The sequence below is a fragment of the Hyperoodon ampullatus genome (genome assembly GCF_949752795.1).
Source record: "Hyperoodon ampullatus genome assembly, chromosome: 7".
Classification (NCBI taxonomy): Eukaryota; Metazoa; Chordata; class Mammalia; order Artiodactyla; family Ziphiidae; genus Hyperoodon; species Hyperoodon ampullatus.
This window is the reverse complement of record NC_136920.1, coordinates 13,334,628-13,352,316: the sequence shown is the minus strand read 5'-3', so window position 1 is coordinate 13,352,316 and position 17,689 is coordinate 13,334,628. Positions and strand designations below refer to the sequence as shown.

The 17,689-nt window shown below is 55.1% G+C and overlaps 1 protein-coding gene across 1 annotated transcript; it reads left to right on the top strand.

Annotated features, from left to right (window-relative positions):
* Positions 1–1,129: 1,129 nt before the first annotated feature.
* Positions 1,130–16,367, top strand: MS4A15 (membrane spanning 4-domains A15; the record flags this gene model as incomplete). Its single annotated transcript, XM_079707678.1, has 7 exons — positions 1,130–1,202; positions 6,991–7,245; positions 10,480–10,602; positions 12,706–12,762; positions 14,767–14,859; positions 15,226–15,339; positions 16,251–16,367. Exons 2-7 carry the CDS (start codon positions 7,021–7,023, stop codon positions 16,365–16,367), a joined length of 729 nt encoding a protein of 242 aa, XP_079563804.1. The 5' UTR covers positions 1,130–1,202; positions 6,991–7,020.
* Positions 16,368–17,689: the final 1,322 nt, after the last annotated feature.

The window sequence follows — 17,689 nt, the reverse complement described above, 5'->3', positions numbered from 1 at the left end:
CAGAAGCAGGTGAGGCCTCCTGAGGCCTCCTGAAGCCTCAGGTCAGAACTGGCACCGACACTTCTGCTGCACACTGCTGGCAAAGGAAAGCCCCAAACAGCCAGATTCAAAGATCTGGGAAACTAGACTCCTGTTGTAGCTGCAAGAGGGGTGGATACAGGGAGGGATAGAGAACTAGGGCCATTTTTGCAATCCGCTGCCAGACTGTCCTATCCCTGGTTGAGCTGAGAGCTGGCCTGAACCATGCCTTTCTGGACCCTTTCCACGCCATCCTCCTGACTGTGCCCAGAGGCCACAGGGGCTGTTTTGATGAGAACTTGAATGCAGAAACTGATGCACAAATTCTCTGTGCCCACCCACTTGAATACCACTCTGTGGGCATACACACTCACACTCACACGCTGCCACACTCAGATACCCTCACACACATTTACCCCCCCACATACACACACCACAGTCACACACACACACATATGCATACGTGCTCACACACGCTCTCACACCTGCACTCATGCATGCCCACACGTTTACATGCACACATGTACACATGCTTTCACATGCTCACCTACACTCACACACATGTTCCCTCACTGACACACCTTCACACCCATGTCCACACCCTCACACACACACTCTCACACTCACACCTGCGCACACTCTCTCCTAAAATCACGCACTCTGCCCTCTGCCACTGGAAAGTGGGGGACGGACTCCCCGGCCCCTCTAATCCGATGTTGGACAAGTAGAGGTGGAAGAAAGTCAGGCAGCCTCCAGGCGACTCTCAGGGCTTCCCGTCTTCAGCAGCAGGAGGGTGGAGGCCGATGGGGACCCCAGGGGGGACTCTGTTCCCAGCTCTGACACAGTGGGGCCCCAGTAGGCCACTCGCTTCTCTGGGCCTCGGTTTCCCATTCTGTACACTGAGGGAAGGAGCTGATGTTCTCACGGGCCCTGGTCCCGGGAGCCCAGTGCTCCCAGCAGCAGCTTCCTGGGCCCCCTTGGTGGGTCGGGCCGGATGGGTGAGGCCTCAGAGCCGGGAGGGACTTGAGAACTTCCCAGAGGCGGCAGCTCACATGCAGAGGATCTCCAAGCCCCGCACGAATAGCAAGGCTTTCACAGGAATACGTGTGAACTCAGGAGGGGCAGTGGGAGAGCAGAGGCGGCAGGGAACGAGCGGTGGCGGGCGCAGCGGCAGTGGCAGCCCGGTGAGTACCCCCTGCCCTTCCAGGAGCGGCACCCAGGCCACCCAGTCCCTGGGTGTGACAGGGGACACAGGGCAGGGGCATGTCGGCCACCAGGCAAGGAGAGAGGAAGAGACCACTGGGCAGAAAAGGTGGGGACCCCGGGGGGCTTACCCCACCTGGCACTAAGGGGGCAGGACGGCTCCCAGGCCTCTGAATTCCTGGCCTCCCTCCGACGGGGACCCCCAGCTCAGTCCCCACAGACCCCATGGCCAGGTGATGGGGGTAAACGAGGGGTATCTGTCTTCCCTCCTCAAAGCCAGTCACTGAGAAGACTCAGGTATCCCCCAGAGACCCTGGGACCCTAACCATACTCCCAGGGAAATGGAATCTTCCTGTCACCTTCCCCCCTCCTCTTCCCTCCCCCACCCTCACCCAGGTGTAGAAGAAAGGTGATTCCAACCCAGATACAGGTGCCCTGCCATTTCCCTTCTCCAAGGGAAAGAGAAGGACTTGGCGGGGATTCTGAGCTGGGAAAGGGGTTTTGGGGCAAACATTCTCACCCCTCTTTTATGGATGAGGAAACAGAGGCCCAGTGAGGGGAAGGGGCTGTCCCCCGCTGAGGGCCTCAGTAGGGGGTGGGCAGTAGAGAGAGTGGAATCCTGCAGAGGGGCCAGGCAGTGGGTGTGGGCACAGGGGAGGGCTGTGCTCCTCCAACATGTGTGTTCATCTTATGGCATCATTTCCAGGACATTGGGGCAGGTCTGACCCGTCCTGAACGGGCTGGGATTGGAGGAGCCCGGACAGCCTCCTGCCAGCCCAATGCCACAGGGTCAGACTTAGATAGAAGGGGCAAATTCCTGCCCATTGACAAAGCGGTGGAACCAAGAGGCATGGGGGGAAGTAGATGGGGCATCCTTGGAAGCCTAGAGCACCTCACATCACAGCCACCCACTTGACAGATGGGGAAACTGAGACCCAGGGGGCTTAAGCAACATGCCCGGGGTCCTGCAGCTGATTGAGCAGGCAGAAGAGTAGGGTGGGCTCTTCCCAGGCTAACCCCGGGGCCTAAGATCTCAACCACTCAGCAAAGCTGCCCCCTCCCAGGTGTGCTCTTTGCCTTTTATCCGAGAGCCTTTCTCCCCCAGCTGGTAACACCTCCCCTGGCTGCTCCAACTGTGAATGAACAAAGCTGCATCCAGCACCTCGTGAATAAAGCTGATGTCCAGAGATGCTCACAGGTCCAGGCAGCTGAGGGGCGGCCTGTGGCAGGAATGGGCCCAGCCAAAGGCAGTGGGTCCATGAGTCAGTTCAGGATCAAGAGACCTCAGCTCAGGGAAGGGAGGCCAGTGGAGTCAGCATCCCAGGGCTCGCTAAGGCCACCTGGTGCAGCCTCTGTGTCCTGACAGTGTGGCCTCCAGATCAGAAGGGCCACGGGGAGTTTGGAAAGAGCAGGGGGTGGAGTGAGAGGACCTAGGTTTGCATCCCAGTTCCATCCCTTACCCTGATCGTGTGACCCTGGGCAGGTCAACTTGCTCATCCTCAAAACCATAGGTAATGAACCGTCTCTCCTGGATAGAGTGTGCTGAGCCACCATGTCTCTGCCTGCCCAGGAGGGTCCTGGAGAGAAGCTCCCAGAGAGACCACAGTTCGCCTCACCCCAAGTTCTATAGGAGCCGGGCTCAAGAGCTGGAAGGGATTTTAGGGACCCATTTTACAGATGGGGAAGCTAAGGCTCACGAAGGATAAGTCAGTGGCCTGAGACTATATACCTCACTAATGTCTCTGAGCTCAGTTTCTTTGTCAGCAAAATAGTAATGGCACCTACTTCATAAGGATGTTACCAGCAAGAGAAGCTAAAAGCATTGAATGCCCCCGCATGCCAGGCACTGTGCTGGACATGAGATGGGCACTATCTCTTTTAAAACTCACAGTGACTGTGTGAGGGTGAAATTGGGGCCATCTCCGCACGTCTCTGGCTGCTCTCAGGTGAGACAAATTTGGTCACTGGATGGTCCAATCTCCTGTTAGGTCACAAGGTGATTTAGGGCACCTGGGTCCTCAGCCCAGCAAACGGCAGGTAAGAAGAGGACTTGGACTTCCCTGGCGGTCCAGTGGTTAAAACTCCGCGCTTCCACTGCAGGGGCCACGGGTTCAGCCCCTGGTCGGGGAACTAAGATCCCGCATGCCTGCAGCGTGGCCAAAAAAAAAAAAACAACAGAGGAGGACTTGGGGGGGATGGGGGTGGTGGCACGGGGGCCTCCCCTCGCCTTCCCACAAGCTTTCCATCCTCCTCCCACGCTGGTTAACTGCAGGTTCTCCAGGGCCGGATGAAGGGAAGGAGGAGATGAAGGGGACAGGAAAACCAACCTGCTACTCTTGCAAGCTGCCTCCCCGGGACTGGCAGTGTTTGAGCCGATTTCTCTGCAGAGGTGTTTTATGGGGTCTGTGTACCTCCCCACAACAACTCCTCCCTCAACTCGGAACCTGGCAGGAGGTCCAAAACGCAGGCATGCGTACTAATCTCTCCAAGTCTCCTTAAAGCCAGCCCCTCCCTCTTGTCTCAAGGTGAACAGGGAGGCATCCCCCTCCCCTGAATTTAGACTCAGGTCACTTTAAATATTCTTTGCCAGAATCCAATTAGTCTGCACTCTCAGCTGTGTGGGGGAAGGTGTCAAAGTCACCTAGTAAGTTCACGGCCACCTGCTTTTGGCAAGTCCTACTGGTTCGTCTGTGGCACAGCTCACTCCAGTATCTGGACTCGGCTGAAGCTTTTATTTTAACATCTCTGACAATTATGTCCAGTTTCAAAGCCCATGGCCTGGGCCACTCAACCACACTGTAATTTCTGATCCTCAGTTTAGTGGTCTGCAAAATGGGCTGAATAACACTGACCTCATGGGACTGTGGTAAAGATCCATGGTTCCCATATGGATGAGGACTCTGCAAACTGCAGAAGGCTGTGCACATGAGGGGCCAGCACTACCGCAGCTCATGAAGCCGTTGATATCATGACTTGCTGATGTCCAGTTGTTTCTTGGGTCTCCGTCCCAGGCAGCCATTCCCCTGGTGGGTACCTGGTAAGCTCCTGGAGTCCTGGAACATGACTTTCCCTCTATTCCACCTGCCTGTCCCTGGCATACATGCATCAGGGTTTAGGGTGAGCTGGCTGATTCATTAGCAAGGAAAAAAGAGTCTCTTTCTAGGTGGCACATAGCTGGGGGCATGGCCAGGTGGCCTCTGGAACGCGACAGAAGGATGGTCCCTGGCCTGAGGGTGCAGAGGTGCTGGTGGCAGCTTCAGGGGGGGTGAGAAGAGAGCGGAGATTTCAAGTCTCAGGAGTTATGTGACACTTTCATTGCCACTTAACCCGCAACATCAGCTGAGAGCCTATTTCTGTAAGTGTTTTCTCTTCTTCTAAGAAGGGTGGGTGAGGTCTCAGCTTTAGCGAGTTTCTCACCGCCCACCTGGGAGAGGTGTCATTAATTACACTTGTGCTCACTGCTGAGGCCGATCCAGCCCCCTCGGAGAGCCCAGGGAGGGCTCAGGCGACCAGTCGTGGTGCTGGTTCTCAGGACCCCAGAGAGTGTTCACAGACACGTCCCAAATCGCCATGGGTCCGGGCACAGTTTTCACTTGTCCCTGGTGAAATGACAACTCAACAGACAAAGGAGCACCAAGTTAAATTTGTCCCACTTAAAGGTTTTGTCCTTTTATTCTAAAATTATGGCCTTCCTCCCTCTCTGGTGCTAAATGTCCTTTCCAAATGATGGTGAGAATGTGGGTGATTTCTTTAAATGAACTTATGTGAGGAAGTGGAGAGTTAGCAGACTCTTTCAGGCCCCGTTTGTTGGTAATTCACTGATCTGTGGACTCCGAGCATTTTAGAACCATTACTCCAAAGAATGAAGTACAAGGGCTGGTCCCCTCACTCTGACAAGGGCAGGATTCGAACCCAGGAGTGGATGCCTCCCATCAAGTCAGCACTCCTTCTAGCAGGAGGCGGGAGTCCGGACCTATCCCAATTCTTCAATACTGAGGTTCTGTGTGACCATGGGAGACACCCTCCCCCTCCCTGAGCCTCCATTTCCTCATCTCTAAGCACAACTAATAATCCACGCCTTCCCTCCCTTAGAGTGAGATGAGGACTTAAACATTCATTATTCACACCTCAAGAAGGAGGACCCGTGGGGCAGGAGAGGGGTCCCCCAGACCCTCCGTCACCCAGCATGTCACTCTCATCCAATGTGCTTGGACTGTCAGACCAGGGAATCTTTCACAGTATCCTCAGCAACTGTCTACTCTTCCCGGATACGTGTGGGGAAGGGGGAAATGGCCAATGGGTGGGGAAGGAAAAAAGATGGAAGACAAGAGAAAGAGAGAAGGGAAGGAACGTGGGGTGGGGAGGTGAGAACGGAGGACCCCTGTTTCAGGTCCACGCCCTCCCTGAAGACTCGGCTGAGCTCGCAATCAGGTGGAATCAGTTCCCGCCTCCACCCGCCCCTCTGTCCTAGCAGCAGCCCTGCTCTATGTTGCGAGAGTCTGAGGGCAGGACATCCCGTGTTAATCCATCTTCCTGCTCCCGGCATGAACTTGGTACTCGGTAAATGCTCAGTCATCGCCTGTTGGACTGAATTACAAACTTCTCTTGCTCCTCTCACCAGGTGCAAGGCTCCTTGAGGGCATGGAATCTGTGCCTGACCTCTAGTCACGGTCACACTCTAAAGGATGGCTTTTCTCAGGGTTGTGTGTGTTATTTCAATTCACACCAAGCCGTATGAGATTATCCCCCAGTATAATATCCCCACTTTACAGGTAAGGAAACTGAGGATGGGGTAGGTGGCCACCTTGCCCCACATGTCATGGTAAGCAGAGGGGCCAGGATTCAAATCCCAGCTTCTATCTGCAGAGCCGTGTGCTGAACCAATTAATGCCAATGAGAAGGATGCCTGTTTTTCATCTCGTGGTATAATCGGGCAGACTCATCCCTCTGCTGTCTCCTAGTAAATTCATCTCCTGACAGTTGGGTGGTTTTCCCCAAAGTGTTTGCTCAGGCCAGCCACAAATAAAGTTTCCATAATCCATGCGTGGCTTGGCTACATTAATGGTGATTGCTTGGGTGGCCAGAGAGAAAGGCTCCCACAGCAGGAAATCTTCCAGGGGGATTATTTACACAAACTCATTAGTTCTGGGCTGAGGGACAGGAAATGGTGGGTGAGCTCTAGTCCTGGGTAAGGAGGCACTCAGCTCTCACATTAGCTGTGTGTTCCTGAGCAAGTCACTTGCCCTCTCTGGGGAAAGGAGGCAGTTTAAATGCATGCTAAATGTCCTTTCCGTGTAATAATAGCAGAGATGAAGAATGTGGCTTCTGGGCTTCCCTGGTGGCGCAGTGGTTGCGAGTTCGCCTGCTGATGCCCGGGACACGGGTTCGTGCCCCGGTCCCGGAAGATCCCACATGCCGCGGAGCGGCTGGGCCCGTGAGCCATGGCCGCTGAGCCTGCGCGTCCGGAGCCTGCGCTCCGCAACGGGAGAGGCCACGACAGTGAGAGGCCTGCGTACCGCAAAAAAAAAAAAAAAAGAAGAATGTGGCTTCTAGGATCAGAAAGACTGAACTCAAGTCTTGGCCTTGCCTCACCTTGACCTCTGACATCCCTTCACTTCTCTGAGTGAAGCTTCCCTTCCTCATTAGGCAGAGATTTTGGTGCCATCCTCAGTGGGCTGCAGTGAGCAGGGGTAGGTAGGCAGGTTGTTCATAAACTGAAAATCTCTTATGCAGATGTGTAACCAATATTGTTATCATTGTTATCTCCAGAGCCTTTGGCTCCCAGGCTCTCTGAGCACGATGTCCGCAGCTCCCGCCAGCAATGGGGTGTTTGTCATCATCCCACCCGGCAATGCCAGCGGCCTCCGCCTGCCCCCAGCCATTCTGCCCACCTCCCTGTGCCAGCCTCCCGGGATCATGCAGTTCGAGGAGCCACCGCTGGGGGCGCAGACTCCACGGGCCACCCAGCCGCCCGACCTGCGGCCCGTGGGGACATTCCTGACAGGAATGCCCAAGGCTTTAGGGGTAAGAACAGCTCTCTGACCACCCAAGGCATAGATGCTGGGCAGGGAGGGAGTACTCATGCACCCTGGAGAGGGGGCAGGTAGTCAAAAGATACCTAGTGAGGACTTGAGGATGCAGTCATGCACCAGGCAGACAAGGACCCTTCTCATCAGAGAGTAAACCAATGAACAAATAACTGAGATCACTCCAAATAGGACAGTGGAGTCGAAAATGACCATGGAGGAGAGGCAACACTAGCAAAGGTGGACAGAGAGGTCTCTCTGGGGAGATGACATTGAAGCTAAGAATCTAGATGTTGGGCTGAAGCCAGCCAAGTGAGATCTGGGGACATGGGCTCATCAGGTAGAGGAAACAGCAAGTGCAAATGCCCTGAGGTGGCTTGTTCAAGGACAAAAGAGAAAGTGGACATGGCTGGAATGTAATGAGCAGAGGAAGAAGGGAGATGAGATGAAGCTGAAGTGGTAACCAGGGCCAGCTCATTGCTCCTGCAGGGCTGACAGTCCAAGATGCCTCTAAGGTCTTTTCCAATCTCAGATGGGCTTGAGATATTGATCTCTCGGAGGGAAACAAATATTACACAGTAGATAGATAGATAGATAGACAGGCAAACATATTCATCGATATATACATATAGGGTGTCTTCAGTTTGTCCTTTGGCCTCAGTTTGTCCAATGGAAGATGAAAACATGGCTTAAGTGGTGATGATGGTGGTGATCATGATGATGGTAATGATGATGGTGGTGATGATGGTGGTGATGATGGTGGTGGTGATGATGATGGTGATGATGGTGATGGTGGTGATGATGGTGATGGTGGTGGTGATGATGGTGGTGATGGTGGTGATGATGGTGATGGTGGTGGTGATGATGGTGGTGATGGTGGTGGTGATGATGGTGATGGTGGTGGTGATGGTGGTGGTGATGATGGTGGTGATGATGGTGGTGGTGATGATGATGGTGATGGTGATGGTGGTGGTGATGATGGTGATGATGGTGGTGATGATGGTGATGGTGGTGGTGATGGTGGTGGTGATGGTGGTGGTGATGGTGATGGTGATGATGATGGTGGTGATGATGGTGGTGGTGATGATGGTATTGGTGATGGTGGTGGTGATGATGGTGATGGTGGTGATGGTGATGGTGGTGGTGGTGATGGTGGTGGTGATGATGGTGGTGATGGTGATGGTGGTGGTGGTGATGGTGGTGGTGATGATGGTGGTGATGGTGGTAATGGTGATGGTGGTGGTGATGATGGTGGTGGTGGTGATGATGGTGGTGGTGGTGATGGTGGTGGTGATGATGGTGACGATGGTGATGATGGTGATGATGATGATGGTGGCAATGATGATGATGGTGGCGATGATGATGATGGTGGTGATGATGGTGGTGGTGATGATGGTGACGGTGATGATGATGGTGGTGGTGATGATGCTTGTGGTGGTGATGGTGATGGTGGTGGTGATGATGAGGACAATGACAACAGCTCTCATTTACCGAGTGCCCACGAGAGGTGCGTGCATGCACTGACCAAGGAATTTGCACGCATTCTCTCCTTAGAATCTCATCACCACTTGTGACACAGGGATCATAGTTCCCATTGGACAGATTAGGGAGCTGAGGCTGGTCAACACTAAGTCACTGGCCCAAGGCCACACAGCTGGTAAGTGGCATCCTGTACCCTAGGATGGCCTGACTGTAAAGTTCTACTTCCAACCCCACTGCTCTGAGCACTAGGAACTCAGGCTTGAACGTGCTGGAATTTAGGATTCTACAGTTAAGGCTGCAGCAAGCCCACTGGTGCAGGAAGGGACTAGAGGCAGTGGACAAAGATGGAGTATCCATTGCTGGAGGCCTGAAACCTCAGAGCAGACTCTGGGAAACAGTTACCTCCAAAGGACTTTGGTGAGACAAATGTAAACTGCTGAAAAACATAAAAAGTAGAAACTATAGATAGGTTTTAGGGAGTGTCACCCAGGGAGAACACTGGCTTTAGAGTTAGCTGGCCTTCCACTTCATAGCTGGGAGACCTCGGAGAAGTTACTGAATATCTCTGAACCTCAGTTTCCTCATCTCCAAAATTAGGATAATAATTTTAGGATATCTACCTCATCATATTAGGTTTAAATGAGATAATGTCTGTAAAACACCCAGCACATTGCTTAGTGTAGACAGGCATTTGCTAAGTGGCAGCAGGTGTCTTAGGAGTAACTGGAGTAGCAGTGGTGGTCCAGGGGCAGGGGAAGGACCCACTGAGAAGGAGAGCAGCACTGGCAGCCAGAACATAATGTCCCATAAGGAAGCTGCAAAGATGCAGGACATGCAACTGAGGAGAGAAAGAGAAGATTCAAGGGGTCTCCCTTTAAATATACAAATTCTTGACATTCGTGTTAGGGAGACTATTCCACGTGACCCCAAGAATACCACTCCACAGTCTGAACTGCCCATAAATGGACCACAGTGGTTTGAGAGGTAGTGAACACCTCGTCACTGAGGGCATCTGTTTAGAAGTCAGGAGCTGGAAAGGGCTCCTGGATTAGGAAGAGGTTGAAATCAGGGGCCTCCAGTGTCCCTTTCCACTCAGTTCTAGAATTCAGTTGTTAACCAAAAACATTTGGAAAGAAATGTGGCAGCAAGTACCAGAAGCCCACAGGTTCCCAGCCATGGGAAAACCATCCCGCTTCTGAGAATGGATCAGTGGGGCAGTGGTAAACCACCCCCTTTTAATTAATTAATTAATGTAAAACCCAAGTCCAGATTCCAGCTGGTAGGAGGCAGCTCCAGCACATGGCTGGGATGAATCAATAACAGACACTCAGATGAGAAAGTTGCCCAAGGAGATATTTGTGCAGGCTGCATGGGGGTGAGGAAGGAAAAGGTGAGGCATTCAGTACAGGGAATGCTGTACCTGCTGCTCAGTAAACCAGGGTTAGGAAAACCAGGTAGCAACACAGAGGATGCTTGAGATCCATGGGTCAGAGCAAAAAGCAAACCTGTGGAGACATGGTAACAGAAGGGTGGGTCCCGAAGGCTCTGGGCTACTGGTTTCCTTAAAACTGTCTTTTACGGTTGTTATAATGACGTCTCCTTAAAAGAACGGAATCTTGAGTTTATTTCCCAGTCGCCGACGGTTCGCTGCCAGAGCGCAGGGCCCTGCCACGCTCTCCTCCGCGGCCGGCAGGGGGCGGTGTGGAGCCCGCCCCGCCCGCCTGGCTGAGCCACCGCCCGCTCCCCGCAGACGGTCCAGATCCTCATCGGCCTCATCCACCTGGGCTTCGGCAGCGTGCTGCTCATGGTCCGCCGCGGCCACGTGGGGATGCTCTTCATCGAAGGCGGCGTCCCCTTCTGGGGAGGAGCCTGCGTGAGTGCCGGGGCCATCCAGGGAACTGTTCCCAGGCTCATTTCTCCCCCCGCCCCACCCCTCCACCACATCCTTCTAGACACAGCCACCCCTAGGTGGGGGCCTGAGCTTAACTCTAACTCCGAACTGCAAACCCTAATCATACCCTGACCCAGACCCCACTCCTGTTGTGTATGAAAAGTTCCCAGCAAAGAGCCTAGCACAGAGCAGGTTCGCAAAAAGCATGGGAGCCCCCCACCCCACCCCATTCCAGTTTTTCAAAACATTTGTCATCCTTCAGATCAAAAGGGAGTAGTATTAATTCACTGTCTGAATTGCACAATTTCAGGGTTCCTAAATAGTGGAAAGCTCATTCCAGCTGTTGCCTCTCAAACTAAATGTAAGATGGAATTCTTTGAGCTCTGGAAGGTCAATGTAATAACCTGAGTTCAGGAAGGTTCCACTCTGGGCTATGTTGGCTTTAAGCATCATCACAGGCAGTCCTCAAACTGGTATAAGCACTAATTAAAGGAACTACTGGGGGCGGGGGGTAAGACAAGGAACAACAACAAAAAAAGTGATGAAGGTTGAAGGGGATGAGGGCAGGGGCTAAGGACAATAACCACCTTGTTACCGTGGTTACAAGCCTCAACCCGAATCCAAACCCTGGGCTGCAGAAACCCATCAGCTCCTCTCCTGGGCCCCAGCCCACCATGAGCTCTGTTCCCTGGGAGTCCGACCAACTCTCTGACAAATAGCCTGGCCACCCACCCCTGCTGGAGAATCAGGGGAGGGCATGGTTATAATCCCCAAGACGAAGAGAGCACTTCAGCAATTACAAGGTCCCTGTCTGCACCTGAGCCTCCCAGTGCCCCCGGGGGAGAACAGATTTGGGGGCCAGGCCAAGTGGTCTGAATCCCAGCTCCACCGTGTGTTATCAGGGGTCCCCTAGGCAAGTCAGTCCATCTCAGCCTCAGCTTCCTCATCTAAAACTCGGGTCCATAGTTCTGGCCCCACCTACCCCATAGTTTGAGGGAATCAAGCACTAACACATGTGGGAGCCAATTACCAAGCCTTAATTCAGCAGCATCCATCCAGTTGCCAGAGCTAAAACATCCCAAGTCACCCTAGAGCCTTCTCTTTCCCCATTCCACATCCACTCCACCAGCAGGTCCTGTCAGCTCGCCCTCCAAGCAGAGCTTAAAACTGTCCACGTCTCCCCCCCTTCACCTGGACAGCTGTGGTGGCTCCTTGCTGGTCCTCTCTGTCTCCGTGTAATCCCAGGGCCTCCCCTACCCTTCTCCAGCCTCCTGCCGGCCTCTCCGAGTGATCTGTCCCCGTGGTCTCCCCAGCCTGCAGCTGAGCGCACACATGGAAGCTGCTGGGCCTTCTAAGCCTTAGGCCCACAACTGGCCCGGCAACACTCCGCTGCATCTCTCAGCTAAGCCAGTCGCAGGACCCGCCCAGGGTCATTGTTGGAGGCAAGTGCCGAGGGCATGGGCACCGTGACACAGGGTTCACTGAGAGCCATCCTTGGAGGGCAGCCTCCAAGCCAGCCCCGCCCACTCCCCACCCACCCCAAATCATCACAAGCCCTGTATCCTGTCATTTGCATCTCTGCTCAGAGAGGCCTTCCCTGACCACCCCACCTCAAGTAGCCCCCAGTGATTCCTTACAACTCCTGTCACTACCACCACACTGCTTGATCGTTTATTTGCTAAGTGTTTGTCTCCCCCAGTTAGAATAGAAGCCCCGTGAGGGCAGGGATCTTGTCTGTCTTACTCAACTCTGCTACCATCTTGGCACATCCCTGCTGCTCAGGAAATGTTTGATGAGTGAATGTTTAAAGGAACAATGCCTTCCTTACAAGGCTCTGATGATATGATGTCAATGAAAACATTCACCTTGCAAGCCATGGCCCTAGTTCCCTGGACAGGGGCCCCTAGCAACCAGGGGACACCCTCACAGAGAGATTCCAAGTGCCTGGCCAGGAGGCAGAGAAGGTGGAAGCCAGGAGGCTGCTGGCTTCTCCCTGATACCCACGATCTCGACAGCACCAGGCATGGTGTGCCCTGCCCAGTGTCCCGGCCAAAGCCTCACCGGGGTCCCCACTTCCCCACACAGTTCATCATCTCGGGGTCCCTCTCAGTAGCAGCCGAGAAGAACCACACCAGCTGCCTGGTAAGTCTGAACAGGGGACCCGGGGCAAGGGTGGGGCCACTGCCAGGCTCCACTCTGCTCTGCTTCCAAAGACGCTCACTCATCCAGCTCCTTCAGTGAGCATTTCCTGGGGGCCTGCTGGGGGCCAGGCGCGGGACAACACCCAGACAGCCAGACACAGACCCTGCTCTACCTACGGGAGAGGAGGAACCAAGATGCACTTTCAAAACACACTACGGGGCAGAAAGTGAGCATCCACAGATGAAGTGCTCATGGTCATCCAGAGAAAGGGAAGAGGCAAAAAGCCCTCCTGAAGTTGGGCCTTGGTGGGCAGGTAGGACTGAGAAATACTGAAGGAAAAGCATGAGGATGCAAGGAGAGGTCATGGGCAGGGTTGCCATGGAAACCATGTGTGGTTCTACTTGATCAGGGCAAAGGTCTGGGAAGAAAAGTGGAAAGAAATTAGATGGAGAGATGTGCTGGGTCCACATTGCCGACGGCTCCATGCCTTCTGTGGGCACCGGCGAGGGTGTGGGGGGCAATGGAGGCTTTGGACGTGAGGGTGTCGAGCATCGCACCAGAGTCAAGTCCCTGCCCTCGTGGAGCTTACATTCTGGTGTCTGGTAAGACACCCAAAAACCAGACTAACAAATAAGGTCATTACAGAGAGTGAAAAGTGCTGAACAAAGCACCCGGATAATGTGAGTGGTTCTACTCAGCTAGGACGGTCTGCAGTCCCTGAGCAGGTGTCGCTGAGCTCATTGCTCAGAGGGCAGCAGCCATGGAAGAGCCTGGGGAACAGTATCCCAGGCTGGGAGATGAGACGGGAAGAGCCTGGGCATCAGAGGACGGAGAAGGGGCCAGGACACCGGATTACAGCAAACAAGGGGCAGAGTAGGAGGGGCTGAGCTCAGAGGGAGGGGCAGGGAGTGACTCAGGGATGGGTGTGGAGCCTGGAGTTTAAGGGCAGTGGGAGGCCACTGAGGGTTGAAGCAGACGAATCGTTGCCCTATGTGCATTCCTGAGAGCTGCTGGGTGCTGGGTGGAGAATGGATTATAGCAGGACAGGAGTGGACACAGGGGACCCTCAGTATCAAACCCATGTCCCCCTAGGCTGTAAAGTCTGGCAGGGGGAGAGCTGACTTACTCTGCTCCGTGCTCACAGCACCTTGGACAGTGCCTCGCAGGCAGCAGATGCTCAATAGAAGTTTACCGGATTAATTAATCAATTAATTGACTTCCTGTGAGGCTGCTCTGGTCTCAATGACCTCCTCGCAAAAAGGAGTCAGAGTCTTTGAGCCTGAGCAGGTCCTGCAGTCCCCGGCCCACCCATGAGTGGTCCCCGCTTTAAGGCCAGGGCTGTTTAACCAGAAGTCTTCAGCTACTGGGTCAAAAGAGCATCGGGTTCTGGCAACATAGGGAGGGTGACCCCTGAGTGGTCGCCACCCAGGTATCCACTTGCCCCGAAGCCCTAGGCCTCCAGGTGAGGGCTTGGCCCACCGAACTCAGGCTCACAGCACCTGCCTCTCCCCTGCCTGGTGCCCCGCCAGGGTCTGCAGTGCCTCGCGCTGCCGGCCCCTGCCTGGGAACACGTGGAACTGACCCGAACACCTCTCCCAACCTCAGCGTCCACAGCAGAGGGTCTCCCCCCGGCCCTGTGCCTGCAGGGTGCTCGGCCTGGGGTGGAGGGGCACAGTATTGGGTGGGTAAGGAGCTTCTGCAAACCCCACCCAGGGAGGTGGTCGTGCCGTGCCCCTTTGCCAGCAGCTTCCAAGAAGACGATGGAAGGTAAGGGGCGGGGGTGGGGGTGGGGCAAGGGGGCAGCAGGGCCTTTGCTCCCGAAGTCCCGGGGAAGGATAGGAGGAAATAAGGGCAACAAGAGCGCAGGCGTGGGCATGAGCGTGAGGACAGTGCCCCCTGGCGGCGGGAGGCCTGGTACGGGAGGCTGGGGAAGGCAGAGGAGAGCTGTCGCCTCCCGTCCCATCTTCTGCTCCCGCCTCTCCCCTCTGCTCCTTTCCTCTGCAGGTGACGAGCAGCCTGGGGACCAACATTCTCAGCGCCATGGCGGCCTTTGCCGGGACGGCCATTCTGCTCATGGATTTTGGTGTCACTAACTGGGTGTGTTGTCTGACGCTCCCCAAGGAGTGGGAAAACTTGGAGAAGGATACAGCCACATCCAGGAGGGGGCAGGGGGAGAGGCTGCAGCCCCGGGAGGCTTGGGGCCCTGGGCCTCGCCAGGGCCTGCCAATCCCGAGATCCCATGAGTATATGGACCCCAAGACCCTACCCCAGGGATGGGCGTGGGGACAACGGAGAGGCAGCCCAGAGTGCAGGGGAGGGCTGCAGGGCAACTGGATACGGCTCCAGCTCTGCCATCGGCTGGCTGTGGGACCTTGGGCACCTTATTCTCGCTCGCTCTGGGCCCCCTTTCCTCCTCTATTCTAGAATTCTCGGCTTGCCTTGACGGTGGCTTTTGGTCCCCAGGACGTGGGCAGGGGCTACCTAGCCGTGCTTACCATCTTCACCATCCTGGAGTTTTTCATCGCGGTCATTGCCACCCACTTCGGGTGCCAAGCCACCCGCGCCCAAGCCCACGCGGTGAGTGCCTCACCCCTGCCTACCCCCACCCGGGGCCACTGCTCTGCGATGAGCTCGCCATTCCTACATCCGGGGACCCAAAGGAGTTTCAGCGGGAAAGTGGGACTGTTTTCCTCGTGGCCACAGGGAGGCGCCAGCACCAAGGGACCCGTTGCCCTGTGCGCCTGGACGCAGAGCCTTGGAAGGCAGGTGCAGGGGACGAGGGGGAGCCTCCAGAAGTTCACGGGCCATGAGGGAGACGTGGGCATCAGAAAGGGCAGTGTGACTCGGGTGGGAATTGACCTTAGTTTCCCCCAAACTGGAGGACAGTGCAGACAGAGAGGCGATGGAGGAGGGCCTTCGTGGCAAGGGAATCAGTTGGAGTAAAGTCCTCCTCCGCGGGACAGTGCGGGCCACAGCGTGGGGATGCCGCTTAGGAGGTGGATTTGTGCAAAATGGGACGTGAGGCTGTTGAAAGTCTGAGCAGAGGAGTATAAGCTCAGAGGGGAGGGGGAGTAGAGCGGGGCTCAAGGAAATCAATCCAGAGGGTTTGTCCAGTGCAGGGGGTGGCGGGGCGGAGAGGCGGGGCTGGAGGCAGGGAAGCCGCTAGAAGGCGGGTGCTATGGTATCCAGGCCTTGAACCAGTGCAGGGCTGGCCAGAGACAAAGAACACCAGAACCGTAGTTCGTAGAGAAATGAGACTTATGTCTGTTTTGTTCACTGCTTTACCCCCAACTCCCGGGTCATACTTGGCCCCAGTAAATATTTTTTGGAATATTAGGTGAACTTACGAGTGGGGTCATTTCAGACTTGGCGGCTTTCACTACTAGGGTGTGTTCTCAGAATGCCCACAAGAGGACACTATTGCAACAGCTCCAAGAAGGCGCCCGAGCCTCTAGGATTGCCTGGGTTTGTTTTCTTATTCTTTGCAGCCTGTGATTTTCCTGCCAAATGCCTTCAGCACAGACTTCAACATCCCCAGCCCCGCAGCCTCTCCGCCCCCGGCCTATGATAACGTGGCATATGTGCCCAGGGAGTCGTCCGAGTAGATGATCACTCTGGGGGTTGGAGTCCCGCCTCCCTTACCCTCCAGCCGCCACCCGCGCCGTCCCGAGCCATCCCGAGCCCAGCCTCTCCCCACCCCCACCTCGTTAATCTTGCGGCGGCCCTCGGCCCCAGGCCTCACATGGTGTGGCACCGAGTGGAGACCCTGGGGATGTCTGTCCCACACATTTCCCGCAGTGGTTTATTTCCTTAAAAAGCTAGCTGATGTCAAGGGTACGTGTCCTTCTGCCTTGCTGGGCGCCGTCACTATCAGGAAACACCCCCACGTGCTGCTCTGAATTTCCCTGGCCTCACAGGGAGACGGGTTCAAGGGTCGCCCTGGCCCTCAGGCCTTGGGACGGTCATTAAGCTCAGAGACCCCAGAATCCTCCAGTAAGGAGTACTGAGTCCAGCTGCAGAGGTCACACAGCTGGCAGTGGCTTGGCTTCGGGTCTCCAAGCCCTAGGACCGGCTCTGTCCTTTGTAATCTGCTGCTCCGTCTTTGGGCCTCAGTTTTCCTGCCTAGAAACTAAAGGTTGAACCAGATGACATTTAAGACCCTTCCAGCTCCCGTGCCTCTGGGAAACGTTTGGAGTCCCTATTGACTCAGCCCTGCCCACCCCCCAGGACTGCGGAGGTTGCAGGGGAGGGCTGAGTCCAGCCCACGGCATCCTGGGCAGCATCTACAGGTGCACAGCGGTGGTGGCCCCTACCCCTGGGGGGCTCAGGCCCTCCATGGGGCTTTCAGTGCTCCCACCCTCACCCCCTAGCCTGAGGAGAAGGCTGCCTCTGAAGGTACCATGAGTGGGGCTGGGTCTCTGGGCCCAGGGGGTTGATGGCAGAACTCATTTCCTTGCAGCCATGGGACTGAGGGCCCCAGCTTCTTTCTGGCTGTTGGTGGTCAGCTTCCCTAAGCCCCCAGAGGCTTCCTTCAGCTCCCAGCCCATGGTCTTTATAGCCAGCCAGGGAGAGAGTTTGCAGAGCAAGCCTGCTAGCAAGAGGCAGTCTCATGTGACAATGTGGTTACAGAAGTGACGTCTCATCACCTTTGATGAGAAGTGACATCTCATCTTTGCTTCTATAGGTTAGAAGCACATCACAGGTCTCACCCACACTGGGGGGCGGGGGGGAGAGTTCTTGGGCTTATTAGAATCTGTCCACCACAGTTACATTTTGCCCATTAAAATTTTGTGAATGTGAAAATACAATGTGTCTCATTCTCTCCCAGTTTAAAATGCCCTATCTTGATGCCCTAAACCCCTTCGGTCATGGGTTTACTTTTCTCCTCTCCTTTATAGTCTTACTTCCTCACCTCCCACTCACACCA